The sequence below is a fragment of the Schistocerca gregaria genome, chromosome X, assembly GCF_023897955.1.
Source record: "Schistocerca gregaria isolate iqSchGreg1 chromosome X, iqSchGreg1.2, whole genome shotgun sequence".
Classification (NCBI taxonomy): Eukaryota; Metazoa; Arthropoda; class Insecta; order Orthoptera; family Acrididae; genus Schistocerca; species Schistocerca gregaria.
In genome coordinates, this window is record NC_064931.1 from 364,835,841 (window position 1) to 364,852,165 (window position 16,325).

General features: G+C 41.8%; 1 protein-coding gene across 4 annotated transcripts in view; it reads right to left on the minus strand.

The window, feature by feature from the left end:
* Positions 1-16,325, minus strand: part of LOC126297445 (transmembrane protein 39A) — a 181,146-nt gene that overhangs the window by 118,564 nt on the left and 46,257 nt on the right. For all 4 annotated transcript variants that reach the window (XM_049988293.1, XM_049988294.1, XM_049988296.1 and 1 more), the window contains exon 5: positions 11,027-11,228. In XM_049988293.1, coding sequence (XP_049844250.1) covers positions 11,027-11,228 — 202 coding nt within the window. The remainder of the gene's footprint in view (positions 1-11,026; positions 11,229-16,325) is intronic.

Genomic DNA, 16,325 nt, shown 5'->3' on the forward strand with positions numbered 1-16,325 from the left:
GAGCTCCTCTTCAAACTGATCCCCAATGACCAGTGAAGGGTATTACAATGCTTCATTATAAAACACTAAAGCAACCAAATTGCTAGTCTTTTGACCAACTTTACAGTGGTCATCTTCGGGGTGGTTAAGTGCTGGATACTGATGAATGTCTTTCTTTATACAGTGCCTATTTCAGTTATGTGGTGGCTACTGATTTCGTGTACCTGAGATGCTGTTGGACAAGTTGAAGAGAGATTGCTGTGGAGAGGAATGGCTGTACAGTAGGCTATTGCCAGTGCTATTCTGGTAAGTGAAAGGTGGAACTAGTAGATTATTGGTACACAATAGTGAATTGGCAGGTTATTACCAGTGCTGCTGTAGATGTTTTGCCAGATAATATGTTGACAAGTTCGCCCTCGGCCCACAAATTACATAGCCTGGCTGGTCACACAGTGTCTTATGTTAAGGACTCCAAACATTTCATCCAGCTCATACATCTACATCTATCTACATCTACATCCGTACTCCGCAAGCCACCTGACGGTGTGTTGCGGAGGGTACCCTGAGTACCTCTATCGGTTCTCCCTTCTATTCCAGTCTCGTATTGTACGTGGAAAGAAGGATTGTCGGTATGCTTCTGTGTGGGCTCTAATCTCTCTGATTTTATACTCATGGTCTCTTCGCGAGATATACGTAGGAGGGAGCAATATACTGCTTGACTCTTCGGTGAAGGTATGTTCTCGAAACTTCAACAAAAGCCCGTACCGAGCTACTGAGCGTCTCTCCTGCAGAGTCTTCCACTGGAGTTTATCTATCATCTCCGTAACGCTTTCGCAATTACTAAATGATCCTGTAACGAAGCGCGCTGCTCTCCGTTGGATCTTCTCTATCTCTTCTATCAACCCTACCTGGTGCGGATCCCACACTGCTGAGCAGTATTCAAGCATTGGGCGAACAAGCGTACTGTAACCTACTTCCAGGAACAGCAAGTACTAGCTACAGATGTCATGGTTAGCACTGACAAAAAATCTCTATTGACCAATCGGGTATTGCTGAAATCATCAACATCCCACAAGAGCAAATATCACCAGACATCTCCGACCTGGTGGACTTGTGCTTGTGATAAACATATTTATTTGACACAACAAATTTTATGAGCAGACAGATGGAATGGCAATGGGCTCCCTCCTTTCACCTGTAGCTGCTAAAACGTTCATAGAAGCTTTCAGACAGAGATACATTCCACATTGCTGTGCCCACACTGCTGGCTGAGGTGTGTGGATGATATGTTTGTCACAATGCCCACATGGGGAAGCAGAACTACACATATATTACCAACACCTCAACACCTTACATCAGAATACACAGTTCACACTAGAAATTAATAATAACAAAACAATTCCTTTTCTGGATGTGGAGGCGTATAGAACATCTACCAGCAAACGAGGACATAAAGTCTACAGGAAACCAAAGCACACCAATAAATGCTTGCATATGGAGCTGCACCACCCTCAAGCACAAAAGAACACTGTGCCACATATGTTAACAGCTCAAGCTCACTGGATTAGTGATGCTAACCACATACAACTTGCACTGAAAAATCTCAAGACAACATTCTGTGTGAATGGACATAGCAACAGAAACATAATGAGCTACGGGGCACAATGAAGACAAAGGTAAAGATGAAACTCTTCCTGTTGCTCACTTACCTTATAAGAGAGGTGTCAGTGACTACACAGGTAAGGTTCTGCATCAAGAAGGAACTAAATCCATATTCCACAGCAGACACAAAATCTGAGATCTGCTGAGGAGCACAAAGGATCCCTCAGATCCGCTGCACATGGCAGACATCTACAAACTTCAATGTGAATGTGGTGAAGTCTATGTTGGTGAAACTGGCAGATGCATTAGCACTTATGTGTCAGAGCATTAACATTACATATGACTGGGGCAGCTGTAGCTGAACACCACCAAAAACTTGGCTGTTCTATTAATTTTCAAAAACCTCACATGCTTTCCCAGCAGCCATGGATGCTGCAGTGGAAAATAAGATGACTATCTAAACAATTAAATGCCCCAGTAGCATGGGCAGAGAGGATGATACAAGTTATCTACAACCTGGTTACAAGCAATTACAGTCCAGTGGACCCCATGTTTTAGCCACCCAGCACCAGCAATTGACCCAGGTTTAACAGGATAAACAGTGGTCATGCGAGAACTGCCGTGCAGCTTCCAACACTTCACTGCAGGAAAAACACCATCCCTGAGTACAAACTGCTGATTTATTGCTGATGACCAATCACCTATGAGAGTAGCTTACCAATCACTCACTAGAGTAGCACAGGCAATATTCTGCATATTCAGTATTGCCTATCAATCACCTACCAAAGCAGTACAGGTAATAACCTATCGTACAGCCATCAACCTCTCTTCAACTCATCCACAGACATCCCAGATATGTGATGTTGGTAGCCACCAGATTAAAGCCGTCAGCACACGGACCATACTGTGGAACGTTAACGTTAAGGGTGCTAAGTTCAACGTGCTGCTGAATGCTCAGGAATGATGCGACTTGTGCATACGGTACGTGGGCCCCAACGTGGTATACGCGATCACAATGCACTCGAGCGGCAGTTGAGGGATGTTTCTAGTTCGTAAATCACACTGTTTACTCAACGAGCGAGCGTAAAATTATCACTCTAGCTCTATTAAAACTCAAATTTCCTCCATCGTCCACAAAAAGGAAAGTATCATGTCCAATCAATAAGGACACAGGCTTATAAAAGTTCCATTACAAACAGTGCGTTTACAAATTTGGAACACTTCTCCACCTAAGATAAACATTATTTCATCATTCTCACATTTTAGCAAAAACCCCAAGGTCAGTCTTACTTTATCACTGTTCCAACCCAGTGGGAAAATCTTTGCAATATGTGAAGTACGAAGCATAAAAGAAAAAGGAGCAAAATATCTTTTTTATACAAGCAGCGCAAGCTGTCCTGTAGATTAAGCCAATCGAACAGTCACCCCTCAAAAAACGGTGAATTTATATTTACATAACATCAAATATTATAGTATATATTTATATTAAACTAATAATAAAGTACCAGAACCCAATTAAAACAGGAATGTTAGGAAAAAAATTTGAAAGCGTCAAGACGCAAACCACCGCCCGAAGTAACAGCTCATTACAGGATAGTGACGCTACTCATTACGCTAAATGAACTTTGCAGCTTTTGTAGCTAATGATATCATGTTACCCCTTGCTGAAAACCTTAATCATAGCTATGTTACTAATTGAAATTTAATTATAACAAATTGTGCCAAGAACAATACGTTTTAGGTGGATCATCAGTGTGTCACTGCCTTCAAATAGCCTACTCTCATAATATGCAAGTTACAACAATTCTTTTGCCATGAATATGATGTTTCTCATTATTTTATTGGAATGAATCGCACAGTTAACGACGGGTTTTCCAGTGATTCTCAATGCCAATATGGGGCTTGAGACGTAGGTGGCATTGCGCCATCTCATTGGTCAACGCTCAGATACACACTCATAATATCTGACATGCCAGATATTGCTCTGCACGTTCGGAAAGACTCCCAAGTTTGCTATTCAACGCTATGACGTCAGAAACTCGGCACGCTCAACGCTCAATGTTTGGATGCACGATCCTTGTGTCAACGGCTTAACGAGACATACAGTATATGGAACAAGACATTCAACAGTAACCAGCAGTTAACAGCCCAGAAGACAACCGCTGCAAAGTAGTTCAAACATCCGCAATTTCGTTGCTTTAGTGTTTTATAACATTGTAGACTAACATGCAAAATTATTTTATTCACAGTGAATTTGCCTGCTTTGAATCTTGTTAACCTTTGTTTCTTGGTATCATTTCATAAAGTCTTTAAATCAACACCCACTGTTGTTTCAAAGGTGCCTATGTCCACTGTTTCATGTACACTGTTTGACCAAATAAAAATTAAAGCACCCAGAAGAGGAGGACACACAACTTCATGAAGCCATTGTATCCTCTGAGGCAAGGTGGCCCACTACTGTTTTAACTATTAATTGATATCCTGAATACTGACATTGGAACGGAGTTGACATCCGAGCTGCTCTCACACTTGTTCTATTAAGTGGCAGATCTGAGGACCTTGCTACCCACTGGAGTATCTCAATGGCATAGTGGAGAGTGGATGTAAAAAATAGCATGAAATCTGTGGAAACAAGCACTCAAATTTTAAAGTGGAAGCAGCAGTTCAGCTATCAATGACTGTGCATGAGGAGTAAAATGAATCGGGCCCAATGATTGAGGAGTTCTCAAAAATCTCTCATTTCTGTAGTCAATGCTAAATGACACCTGTCCTGGCATAAAGGGTGCTGCCACTGGACAGTGGATGACTGGAAACAATGGAGTTGGAATGATGAATAGCGCTATACATTGTGGCAATCTGATGGAAAGCTTTGGGTTGGCAAATGCATGGAGAACATTATCCACCATTAGGTTTATTGTCAATAGTGAAGTACAGAGGTGGTTGTGTTATGGTAAGGACCTGTTTTTTGTGGTTAGGGTGTGGTCCCTTTATTGTGCTAAAGAGAATGCTATGTGCAGAAGGATACGAACACATTTTACGGCACTGTGTACAGCATACAGTAGAGAAACAGGTCAGAGGTGTTGACTTACTGTATGAGCATGACTCAACGCACCCTGTCATAAAACAGTCTCTGTGAGGCAATGGTTTCTGGACAATAACATTAATGAGATGAACTGGCCTGCACACAGTCTCGACGTGAACCCGATGGAACACCTTTGCGATAAGTTAGAATGTCGACTTCACTCCAAACCTCATCAACCAACATCACTAACTTCTCTGGTTTTGGCTTTTGAGGAAGATTGGGATGCCATTCCTCCACAGACAATCAGACACCTCATTTAAAGTGTCATAACAGAATTTGAGCCATCATAAAGGTGAAGGGTGGACACATCCCATCTTAATATCCATTAATACATCTTGAGATACTTTTTACCAGTGTTATGTTTCTCAAGCAGCATTTGTCAGTTGTCAGCCTTTGTTGGCGGAGCACCAGGAGCCTAGCAGTTCACATATTTAGCTTTTCTTTTTGTTTTCATAGTTTAATTCTTAAGCTAGTAGTATTAGAATGGACAGGGGGTGTGTATGGCATGTGTGGACTCAAGAGGAGCAAGCTACAGTTTGTAATCAGCCGAAGACACTTATGGCTACTGTCAGTCGTCTGCAGACTGCTGCCTCTGAGCCTAGCGGTGGCAGAGCATTTAGGACAACACATGGGGAACCTCCGGTTTCACAAGTTTCCTCCATAGGCTCTGTTGGCAAGGTACCTTGAGCTTGTCCGTCACGGATGATCGACACTCCCCGCAGGGCGAGTGGTGGATTAGTAAGTAACATATTCGCATAGCTCGAGACAGAAAGTTAATATGGATGCTGGCTGTCTTGCCTCAGCCATTCATCTTGTGAACAGACAAGTTGTCACCCCTTTAGAAGGGTCCAAGCAGGCACACGGCAGAAGGTGCAGGTTTGGGGGCCGGTGCGTGTGGTGTGTGCAGATGCAGGAGGAGCAGGCTGCAGTTCAGGAGCAGCCGAATATGCTGATGGTCATTATCAGCCATCTGCAAGATGCTGCCTAGAGGTGGGGGAGCATCTAACACATTGTGTGGATCACCTCAGGTGTCACTTGATTCCCCCACAGGCTCTGCTGTTGAGGCACCTTGCACCATGGCCGTTCCAGAGAATCTGCACTCACCACAGGGTGAGTGGTGGGGTTGTAACACATCTGCATAGTTCAAGACAGAAAGTCAATGTGGAGGCTGGTCGTCTGGCCTCGCCCATTCTTCACCTTGCGAGGAGGACAGGTGGTCACTCCTTCAGTAGGGACTGAGCAGTCTTGCAGCAGGGGGGAGGGGGGGGGGGAGGAAGGGGGGGGGAGGCAGTGGAGTAAGTGAGCAGTGGCAGTTTATTAGTTATTGGGAGCTCTAACATGAAGTGTGACATGGAACCCCCTTAGGGAAATAGTTTCCATGGCTGGGAAGAAAGCCAATGTGCACTCGCTATGTCTGCACCAGGGCCTCACCTGAAATGTGAAGAATGCCTTGCCTGCCTGCAGCTCCCAAGTGTGTAGGGTGCACTTGGCTGCCGGCAGTGGCTCATGTCAGCACCAATGACATCTGGCACGTGGGCTCTGAGGCCATCCTCAATTTGTATGGGCGCAGGAGGAAGTGGTGAAGGCTCCTGCCCTCACATGTGGCATGCAAGCAGAGCTTGAGGATCATTCTCAGAGTTGATTGGAGTCCTTTGGTTGGAGCTGAGTTGAGGGTCTTAACCAAAAGCTATGCCGATTCTGTGACCGTCTTGGCTGCAGATTTCTAGGCCTCAGTTATGGGATGGAGGATTGTAGGACTCCCATTGAAAGGTCACAGGTGGACTACAAAAAGGAAGCAGCTACTCGGGTTGCAGAGTTATTGTGAAGTGCATGTGGGTGTTTTGTAGGCTAGGTGGTAGTTTGAGGTCCTCTGATGAATGCTTATCAATTGATACACAGGGGGGTGGGGGGGGGGGGGGCAAAAATCAGACCACATACAAGGTAATGGCGCTTTAACTGTCAAAATTTTAACAGTAAGCTGTCAAAGAATTTGTAAGGAAGTTCCTAATTTACTGCTCATCAGAAGAGTTGTCATGCTCAAATTATTCTCTGAACCAAGAGCTGTCGAAAACCCAAAGTAGAAAGCTCCAAAATATTTAACGAGCCATGAAACATTTATCGAAAAGAAAGGTTAGACACCATAGGTGGAGGAGAATTCATTGTTGTCAACAAAAATATTCTGTCCAATTGAGATTGAAATTGAGTCTGACTGTTAAGTTATCTGGACATGAGTAGTAGGCCTAGGTCAACTCAGGTTAATAATAGTATGTTTTTACTAGTCACCTAATTCCACCGTAAAAGTTGTATGATCATTAAAGGAAAGTTAATGCTCAGTAGCTCAAAAATACTCAGATCATGCAGTGTTAGCTGGAGGCAACTTTAATCTACTGAGTATACTGGAACATTTATAGATTCATTGCAGATGTTACAGACAAGACAGTCTTCTAAAAAACTTTTTGAAACATTTTCTGGAAACTGCCTTGAACAACTAGTTATACAACCCATACACAATGGAAATATTTTGAACCTTGTAGCTATGAACAGCAACAGGCATGAACTTATTAACAGTGTCAATATAGACACAGGAATTAGTGACCAGGATGTCATCATAGTGACTACAGATACTAAAGTTTATAAATCACTCTAGGCGGCTAGAAGAACACTTATGCAAGGAAAAGCAGATAAACAGTTGTTAGCATCCTACTTAGACAATGAATGGACATCATTTAGTTTCAATATGAAGGACATAGAGGAATTATGGGCAAAGTTTAAACTGATTGTAAATCATGCTCTGGAGATGTATTTGCCAACCAAGTGAATTAAGGAAGGAAAACACACCCGTGGTTTAAGAATCAAAACTGGAAAATGCTGAGCATACAAAGATTGTTACACTCTCATTTCAGGAAACAACATATAAATGTCAACAGGCAAAAGTACATCAAAATTTGTGTGTGTGTGCATAGATCAAGGCACAAAGCATATAACATATACTGATGTCAAACCTTAGCAAAAGACCTCGCCAAGAACCCAAAAAAAATTCTGGTCATAAAAGAATTCACGAAGTGGGTCAGAGGCTTCTATACAGTCACTCATCAACCAGTCTGGGGAGGCAATAGAAGGACAGCAAAAGGAAAACTGAAGTTCTAAATTTCACAATTAAGAAATCAGTCACAAAGGATGATCATACAAACATATCGTCATTTGACTGCTGTACAGATTCCTACATGGAGGACATAGAAATAGGCATCTCTGGCAAAGAGGGGCCACTAGAGGAGTTCAAAACAAATGAATCGTCAGGTCCAGATGGATATCCAATCAGTTTACCAGAGAGTACCCTGTGGCACTGGCACCATACTTAGCCTGCATTTATTGCAAATTTCTCAGCCAGCACAAAGTCCAAAGTGACTGAAATACACCTGGAGACTTCTGTATATAAGAAGACCAAAACAGTGGACCCACATATTTGCAGACCAATGTCCTTAATGTTGGTTTGCTGCAGAATTCTTGAAAATTTTCAATTCAAGTACAATAAATTTCTGACACACTAAGCTTCTGTCCACAAATCAGTATGGATTTAGAAAGCATCGTTTGTGTGAAACTCGGCTTGCCCTTTTCTCACATGATGGAAGAGGAAAGGTGGATTCCATATTTCAAGATTTCTGGAAAGTGTTTGACACCATTCCCCACTGCAGACTGTTGAAAGCCCAAGCATATGGAATAGGTTCTCAGATATGTGAGTGGCTCAGATACTTCTCAAGTAACGTAACTCAGTATGTTTCCCACAACAGCAAGTGTTCGTCAGAGACAAGGGTATCACCAGGAATGCTCCAAGGAACTGTGATAGAGCCGCTGTTATTTTCTACATACATAAAGGACCTCGCGGACAGGATGAGTAGCAATCTGTGGCTATGTGCTGTGGTGTACAGGAGGGTGTCATGTTTGAGTGACTGTAGGAGGACACAGACAAAATTTCTAGTTGGTGTGATTGATGAGAAATAGCTCTAAGCGTAGAAAAATGTAGTTTAATGTAGACGAGTAGGGAAAACAAACCCCGTAATGTTCAAATACAGCACTAGTAGTGTGCTGCTTGACAGAGTCACATCAATGAAATATCTATCCATAATGTTGCAAAGTGACATGAAATGGAATGAGCATGTAAGTATTGTAGTAGGATAGGCGAATGGTTGATTCCGGTTTATTGAGAAAATTTTCAGGGAGTGTGGTTCAGCTATTTTAGGAGACAGGAGATAGGACAATAGTGCGACCGATTCTTGAGTACTGCTCAAGTGTCTGGAATCCGCACCAGGTTGAATTAAAGAAAGACATTGAAGCAATTTACAGGCAGGCTGCTACATTTGTTAGCAGTAGGTCAGAACAACATGGAAGTAGTATGTTGATGCTTCAGGAGCTCAAATGGGAATCACTGAAGGAAAGACAACATTCTTTTCAAGGAGCACTGTTGAGAAAATTTAGAAAACTGGCATTTGAGGTCGACGTCAGGACAATTCTACTGCCGCCATGCATTTTGCGTAAGGACCACAAAGATAAGACAAATCAGGACTCATACAGGGGCATATAGGCAGTCATTTTTCACTCATTCTATCTGTGAGTGGAAGAGGGAAGGAAATGACCAGTAGTGGTACAGGAAACCCTATGACATACACCATATGGTGGTTTGCAGAGTATGTATGTAACTGTAGATGTATATGCAGATGTAGATGTAGATGTCCACATAGAAAATATCAAAGAATGGACAACCAAGCCCCAGGAGATAGGATCTTATGATCTACTAATGAATCACGCAAGAAAAGATGGGTAGAATCTATAGATAATCTAAATTTCACTAACAGCAGTAGGAAAGCATGGTCCCTCCTGTGGAAACTAGGTGTAGCAAGAGTTGTCCTGAATCAAGAATTTGACGTAACACCTTGCCAAGCCACGTAGGCTTACACATAAAGAAACACAAAGGAAATTTCCATTTTGATTCAGTTTTTGAAAAAGAAATAAAGAAAAAAAATTTAGTGACAAGAGGGGGAAAAAACAGAAGATCCCAATCTCTACATTCGCGCCAAAGACAATTACATGACATAGCATTCAAATCTCACAAAAACAGGAAAACAGCTGGATTAGATGGCATATGTCCCAAGCTCATTAAACAACTACGAAGAAAAGCATGACAGTGGTTACTACAATTTTACAATGAAATACTGGACATCAGAAAAGTCCCTCAGCAATTTAAAATTGCAAAATCTATTGATATACTCAAGCCATAAAAACCCAAAGATGATCCAGTGAGCTATTAACTAACCACACCACTAAGCATTTGCTACAACATGTTGGAAGGATTACCATAGAACCTAATGTATTTAATAATTGATGACATAACCCCTCAACACCAAGCAGGATTTCATGCAAATTGAAGTTGCTGCAAGCAAGTTCTTGCCCTAACATCATTTATAGAAGCAAGCTAAACACTGGAGAAACTACAAGTAAATCCTATACCACAAAGAACGGTCGCCCACAGGTTATTCTAGCCCCACCTTTATTTAACTTTTAGACCAGTGACATAGTCACCACTGATTTTGTAATGTTCAGCTATACCGATGACATAGCGACAGGAATAAATTTGTGGGGGAGGGGGAGATGTGATTCTCTCTTAGCAAGGAACAGCTTTAATGCTGACATTATAGCTAATTACAAGGCGTACAGCAGAATACGGAAAAATTAATTAAGACATCTAAGCAAATTTATTATGAGAAGATACATCTTTTAATGAAGTTAAAAAAGTAATGGCCTATCATGAAGGAGGAGACTTGTACAACCAGAAAAGGCAGAGGAGCATATAACTCTGATGAGCAAATGACAGACTCCTATCAATACAGGTAGTCTCAGATGGCTTTCCAACTTAGGGCCATTGACATTCCTTGTCAATGGGCTTAGTTAACAACCCTAAGAGATATTACTGTTGGCCAACTCCCCCACACCCACTGACAATTTTCCTTGTAAAACCATTGATGTATATAAAATAATACACAATGTGAATGCTACGTAACATTTGGTTTCTGCACATTTCAAAGTGCAGTGCCATGTATAAATATGAGTAAGCATTCAAAATTTACACTTGATCATAATACTATAGAAATTATGTTATTACTGTATTACTCTGTAAATGGAAATTACCCTCCTCCTCCTCCCCCCCCCCCTCCAAAAATCTGGAGAAGTCTTCAATATGGATCTGCGGGATGAACTGTTATTCTACATTGCATTTTTAATATGTTCCGTATCCACAAGAATCTCCTCACACTACACGTTTCTGGAATTAATGATGTATTTAGTATAAGCTGAGATCAATTTCAAACTTACCATAGTATACTTCGTATGTGATTGTGGCAGCCACCAAACTGTTCGATACAAGTGGAGGAACTGTAAAAATGATGAGGCCACCGTGAAAATAAACATCAGCATTTCAAATATCATACTTCCATCTTGAGGTATGCTTGGAACTGGAATGTGTTTTGGAACTATTAACCTCGATGAAGTATTTTCTCCATATTGTCCTGGAGATCTGCAACAAAACAGATGCAAGATCATAACAACATTGTGACAAGTTTTTATTGTATCTTGCTACTAGCATGTGTGAGCATGAGTGCACCAAGTGTAGTGCTGCCAAGCGTGTTTACTTAAATCAACTGCCAACTAAATCAGTGCGGGCTGGGCACTAGAGGCTGCGTGTAGGAAGCATGCACACAGCACCGTCTCCACCACACCACCTACCAGTAACTCACGTCTATATACGCGTGGAGAAGCTGACTTACACTCAGTATGTTCTTTTAGTTTGTACTGTTCACATCAGTTGTTCTGCGCATCACATATGTTGCACCTTCTGTGTGATTCTTTTGTCTTGTTATATGTGGAGTCACAACAGGCTTTTTTCTGTCATTATTTAGAGGTTTATGAATAAAGCCATATTTGCATTACTTGGATCGGTTTCATATATTACCCAGTTACAACATGATTGGAGGGTGAGTCAGCACTGCTTTGCACGTATATAGATGCAAGTCACTAGTAGGTGGCATGGCAGAGATCATGCAGTGTGCAAGCTTCCTACCTTCCTACGGGTTGCCTCTAGTGGCTAGCCCCTGATGATATGGTTGGCAATTGATTTAAGTACACATGTACAGCAACACTACAATTGGTGTGCGCGCGCCGGCATGGGCGGCAATTATACGGTTGCTGGTTCCAAGCGACAGTTGCAGTATGTTCATACACTCTCTTTACACTTGAAGAAAGCATGTATCCTGCAAATTGTGTCTCATGCTTACTTACGTAGAATTTGTCACTTGCCACCACCATCAGTGATGACAACAAGCAACAAATAGAATTAAAATTCAGTAAATAATTTGCTATGATTAAGTTTTATGCTCGCATTGGCCATGATATTCATAGCACCGTGCTCATAACACTGCTGAATGCTCATTGGCTGTGAGATAATGTGTGACATAGGTGGGCAGAACAAGACTGAACTCAACTGCCATCATTCACGAGTGCAGCTATAATAGCAGGATATAGCAGTTTCAATATTATAATTAGTCATCACACTATTTATATGGGAACTACTTTGGACAGAACATCCGTATAAGGCACTGAGAACCGTAATGGCCCAAAGCACAGGCACAAACTTTTGGGAAAAATAAATATTTGTGAAAATCAAATTTGTAGGCAAACCACCAGTCTCACAAGTCTGACTAGCTTTTTTAACCAAATCTCAAAATCCTACACTTCCTATTAAAAAAAAATCCAATTCATGTTACAAAATTTCAATTAATATTTAGAATTATTATTATTATTTCTTCTTTCTCTTCTCAGACGTTATGTCTGGTCAAAAATGGAAAGTGACGCGGATCTTGATTAAGCGTGACTTCCTTTTAACTGTATGGTATATGTTACATTGCATTTAGGAACTTTCGGGTAATTGAACATGTATCAATAATTACATATTTCTGTAGTTGTATATACAAGTTTGGATGTAGCTGTATTGCGTTGAGTACTGGTGGATATTGCATGGTTTGACTCCTGCAGTTGATAGTATAATTGGTATGATGTCAACTTTATCCTGATGCCACATGCCTTTGACTTCCTCAGCCAGTTGGATGAATTTTTCAATTTTTTCTCCTGTTTTCTTCCGTATATTTGTTGTATTCGGTACGGATATTTCGATTAGTTGTGTTAACTTCTTTTTTTTATTGGTGAGTATGATGTCAGGTTTGTTATGTGGTGGTGTTTTATCTGTTATAATGGCTCTGTTCCAGTATAATTTGTATTCATCATTCTCCAGTACATTTTGTGGTGCATACTTGTATGTGGGAACGTGTTGTTTTATAAGTTTATGCTGTAAGGCAAGCTGTTGATGTACACTCCTGGAAATTGAAATAAGAACACCGTGAATTCATTGTCCCAGGAAGGGGAAACTTTATTGACACATTCCTGGGGTCAGATACATCACATGATCACACTGACAGAACCACAGGCACATAGACACAGGCAACAGAGCATGCACAATGTCGGCACTAGTACAGTGTATATCCACCTTTCGCAGCAATGCAGGCTGCTATTCTCCCATGGAGACGATCGTAGAGATGCTGCATGTAGTCCTGTGGAACAGCTTGCAATGCCATTTCCACCTGGCGCCTCAGTTGGACCAGCGTTCGTGCTGGACATGCAGACCTCGTGAGACGACGCTTCATTCAGTGCCAAACATGCTCAATGGGGGACAGATCCGGAGATCTTGCTGGCCAGGGTAGTTGACTTACACCTTCTAGAGCACGTTGGGTGGCACGGGATATGTACGGACGTGCATTGTCCTGTTGGAACAGCAAGTTCCCTTGCCGGTCTAGGAATAGTAGAACGATGGGTTCGATGACGGTTTGGATGTACCGTGCACTATTCAGTGTCCCCTCGACGATCACCAGAGGTGAACGGCCAGTGTAGGAGACCGCTCCCCACACCATGATGCCGAGTGTTGGCCCTGTGTGCCTCGGTCGTATGCAGTCATGATTGTGGCGCTCACCTGCACGGCGCCAAACACGCATACGACCATCATTGGCAACAAGGCAGAAGCGACTCTCATCGCTGAAGACGACATGTCTCCATTTGTCCCTCCATTCACGCCTGTCGCGACACCACTGGAGGCGGGCTGCACGATGTTGGGGCGTGAGCGGAAGACGGCCTAACGGTGTGCGGGACCGTAGCCCAGCTTCATGGAGACGGTTGCGAATGGTCCTCGCCGATACCCCAGGAGCAACAGTGTCCCTAATTTGCTGGGAAGTGGCGGTGCGGTCCCCTACGGCACTGTGTAGGATCCTACGGTCTTGGCGTGCATCCGTGCGTCGCTGCGGTCCGGTCCCAGGTCGACAGGCACGTGCACCTTCCGCCAACTACTGTCGACAATAATCGATGTACTGTGGAGACCTCACGCCCCACGTGTTGAGCAATTCGGCGGTACGTCCACCCGGCCTCCCGCATGCCCACTATACACCCTCGCTCAAAGTCCGTCAACTGCACATACGGTTCACATCCACGCTGTCGCGGCATGCTACCAGTGTTAAAGACTACGATGGAGCTCCGTATGCCACGGCAAACTGGCTGACACTGACGGTGGCGGTGCACAAATGCTGCGCACCTAGCGCCATTCGACGGCCAACACCGTGGTTCCTGGTGTGTCCGCTGTGCCGTGCGTGTGATCATTGCTTGTACAGCCCTCTCGCAGTGTCCGGAGCAAGTATGGTGGGTCTGACACACCGGTGTCAATGTGTTCTTTTTTTCATTTCCAGGAGTGTATTATTTTTGCTACATTGTCATGTCTTCTGAGGTATTCTGTATTTGCTAGTATTGTACATCTGCTTGTGATGTGACCTACTGTTTCTATTTGTTGTTTGCAAAGTCTGCATTTATCTGTTGTGGTATTGGGATCTTTAATAATATGCTTGCTGTAATATCTGGTGTTTATTGTTTGATCCTGTATTGCAATCATGAATCCTTCCGTCTCACTGTATATATTGCCTTTTCTTAGCCATGTGTTGGATGCATCTTGATTGATGTGTGGCTGTGTTAGATGATACGGGTGCTTGCCATGTAGTGTTTTCTTTTTCCAATTTACTTTCTTCGTATCTGTTGATGTTATGTGATATAAAGGGTTGTAGAAGTGGTTATGAAATTGCAGTGGTGTAGCCGATGTATTTATATGAGTGATTGCTTTGTGTATTTTGCTAGTTTCTGCTCATTCTAGAAAGAATTTTCTTAAATTGTCTACCTGTCCATAATGTAAGTTTTTTTGTCGATAAATTCCCTTCCTCCTTCCTTTCTGCTTAATGTGAATCTTTCTGTTGCTGGATGTATGTGATGTATTCTATATTTGTGGCATTGTGATCGTGTAAGTGTATTGAGTGCTTCTAGGCCTGTGTTACTCCATTTCACTACTCCAAATGAGGTCAATATTGGTATAGCATAAGTATTTATAGCTTTTGTTTTGTTTATTGCTGTCAATTCTGTTTTCAGTATTTTTGTTAGTCTTTGTCTATATTTTTCTTTTAGTTCTTCTTTAATATTTGTATTACCTATTCCTATTTTTTGTCTGTATCCTAGATATTTATAGGCATCTGTTTTTTCCATCGCTTCTATGCAGTCGCTGTGGTTATCCAATATGTAATCTTCTTGTTTAGTGTGTTTTCCCTTGACTATGCTATTTTTCTTACATTTTCCTGTTCCAAAAGCCATATTTATATCATTGCTGAATACTTCTGTTATCTTTAGTAATTGGTTGAGTTGTTGATTTGTTGCTGCCAGTAGTTTTAGATCATCCATGTATAGCAAATGTGTGATTTTGTGTGGGTATGTTCCAGTAATATTGTATCCATAATTTGTATTATTTAGCATGTTGGATAGTGGGTTCAGAGCAAGGCAGAACCAGAAAGGACTTAATGAGTCTCCTTGGTATATTCCACGCTTAATCTGTATTGGCTGTGATGTGATACTATTTGAATTTGTTTGGATATTAAGTGTGGTTTTCCAATTTTTCATTACTATGTTTAGGAACTGTATCAATTTAGGATCTACTTTGTATATTTCCAATATTTGTAGTAACCATGAGTGGGGTACACTGTCAAAAGCTTTTCGGTAATCAATGTATGCGTAGTGTAGCGACCTTTGTTTAGTCTTAGCTTGATATGTTACCTCTGCATCTATTATCAGTTGCTCTTTACATCCCCGTGCTCCTTTGCAACAGCCTTTTGTTCTTCATTTATAATTTTGTTCTGTGTTGTATGTGTCATTAATTTCTGTGTAATGAGTGAAGTTAATATTTTGTATATTGTTGGTAGGCATGTTATGGGGTGGTATTTAGCTGGGTTTGCTGTGTAAGCTTGATCTTTAGGTTTCATATAAGTTATTCCATGTGTAAGTGTATCAGGGAATGTGTATGGGTCTGCAATGTAACTTAAATAATTTAGTTAGATGTGAATGTGTTGAGGTGAACTTCTTTAGCCAGAAATTTGCTATTTTATCTTTCCTAGGGGCTTTCCAATTGTGAGTAGAATTAATTGCTTTGGTGACTTCATGTTGCAAAATTATCACTTCAGGCATCTGTGGTATCATCTTGTATGTTTCT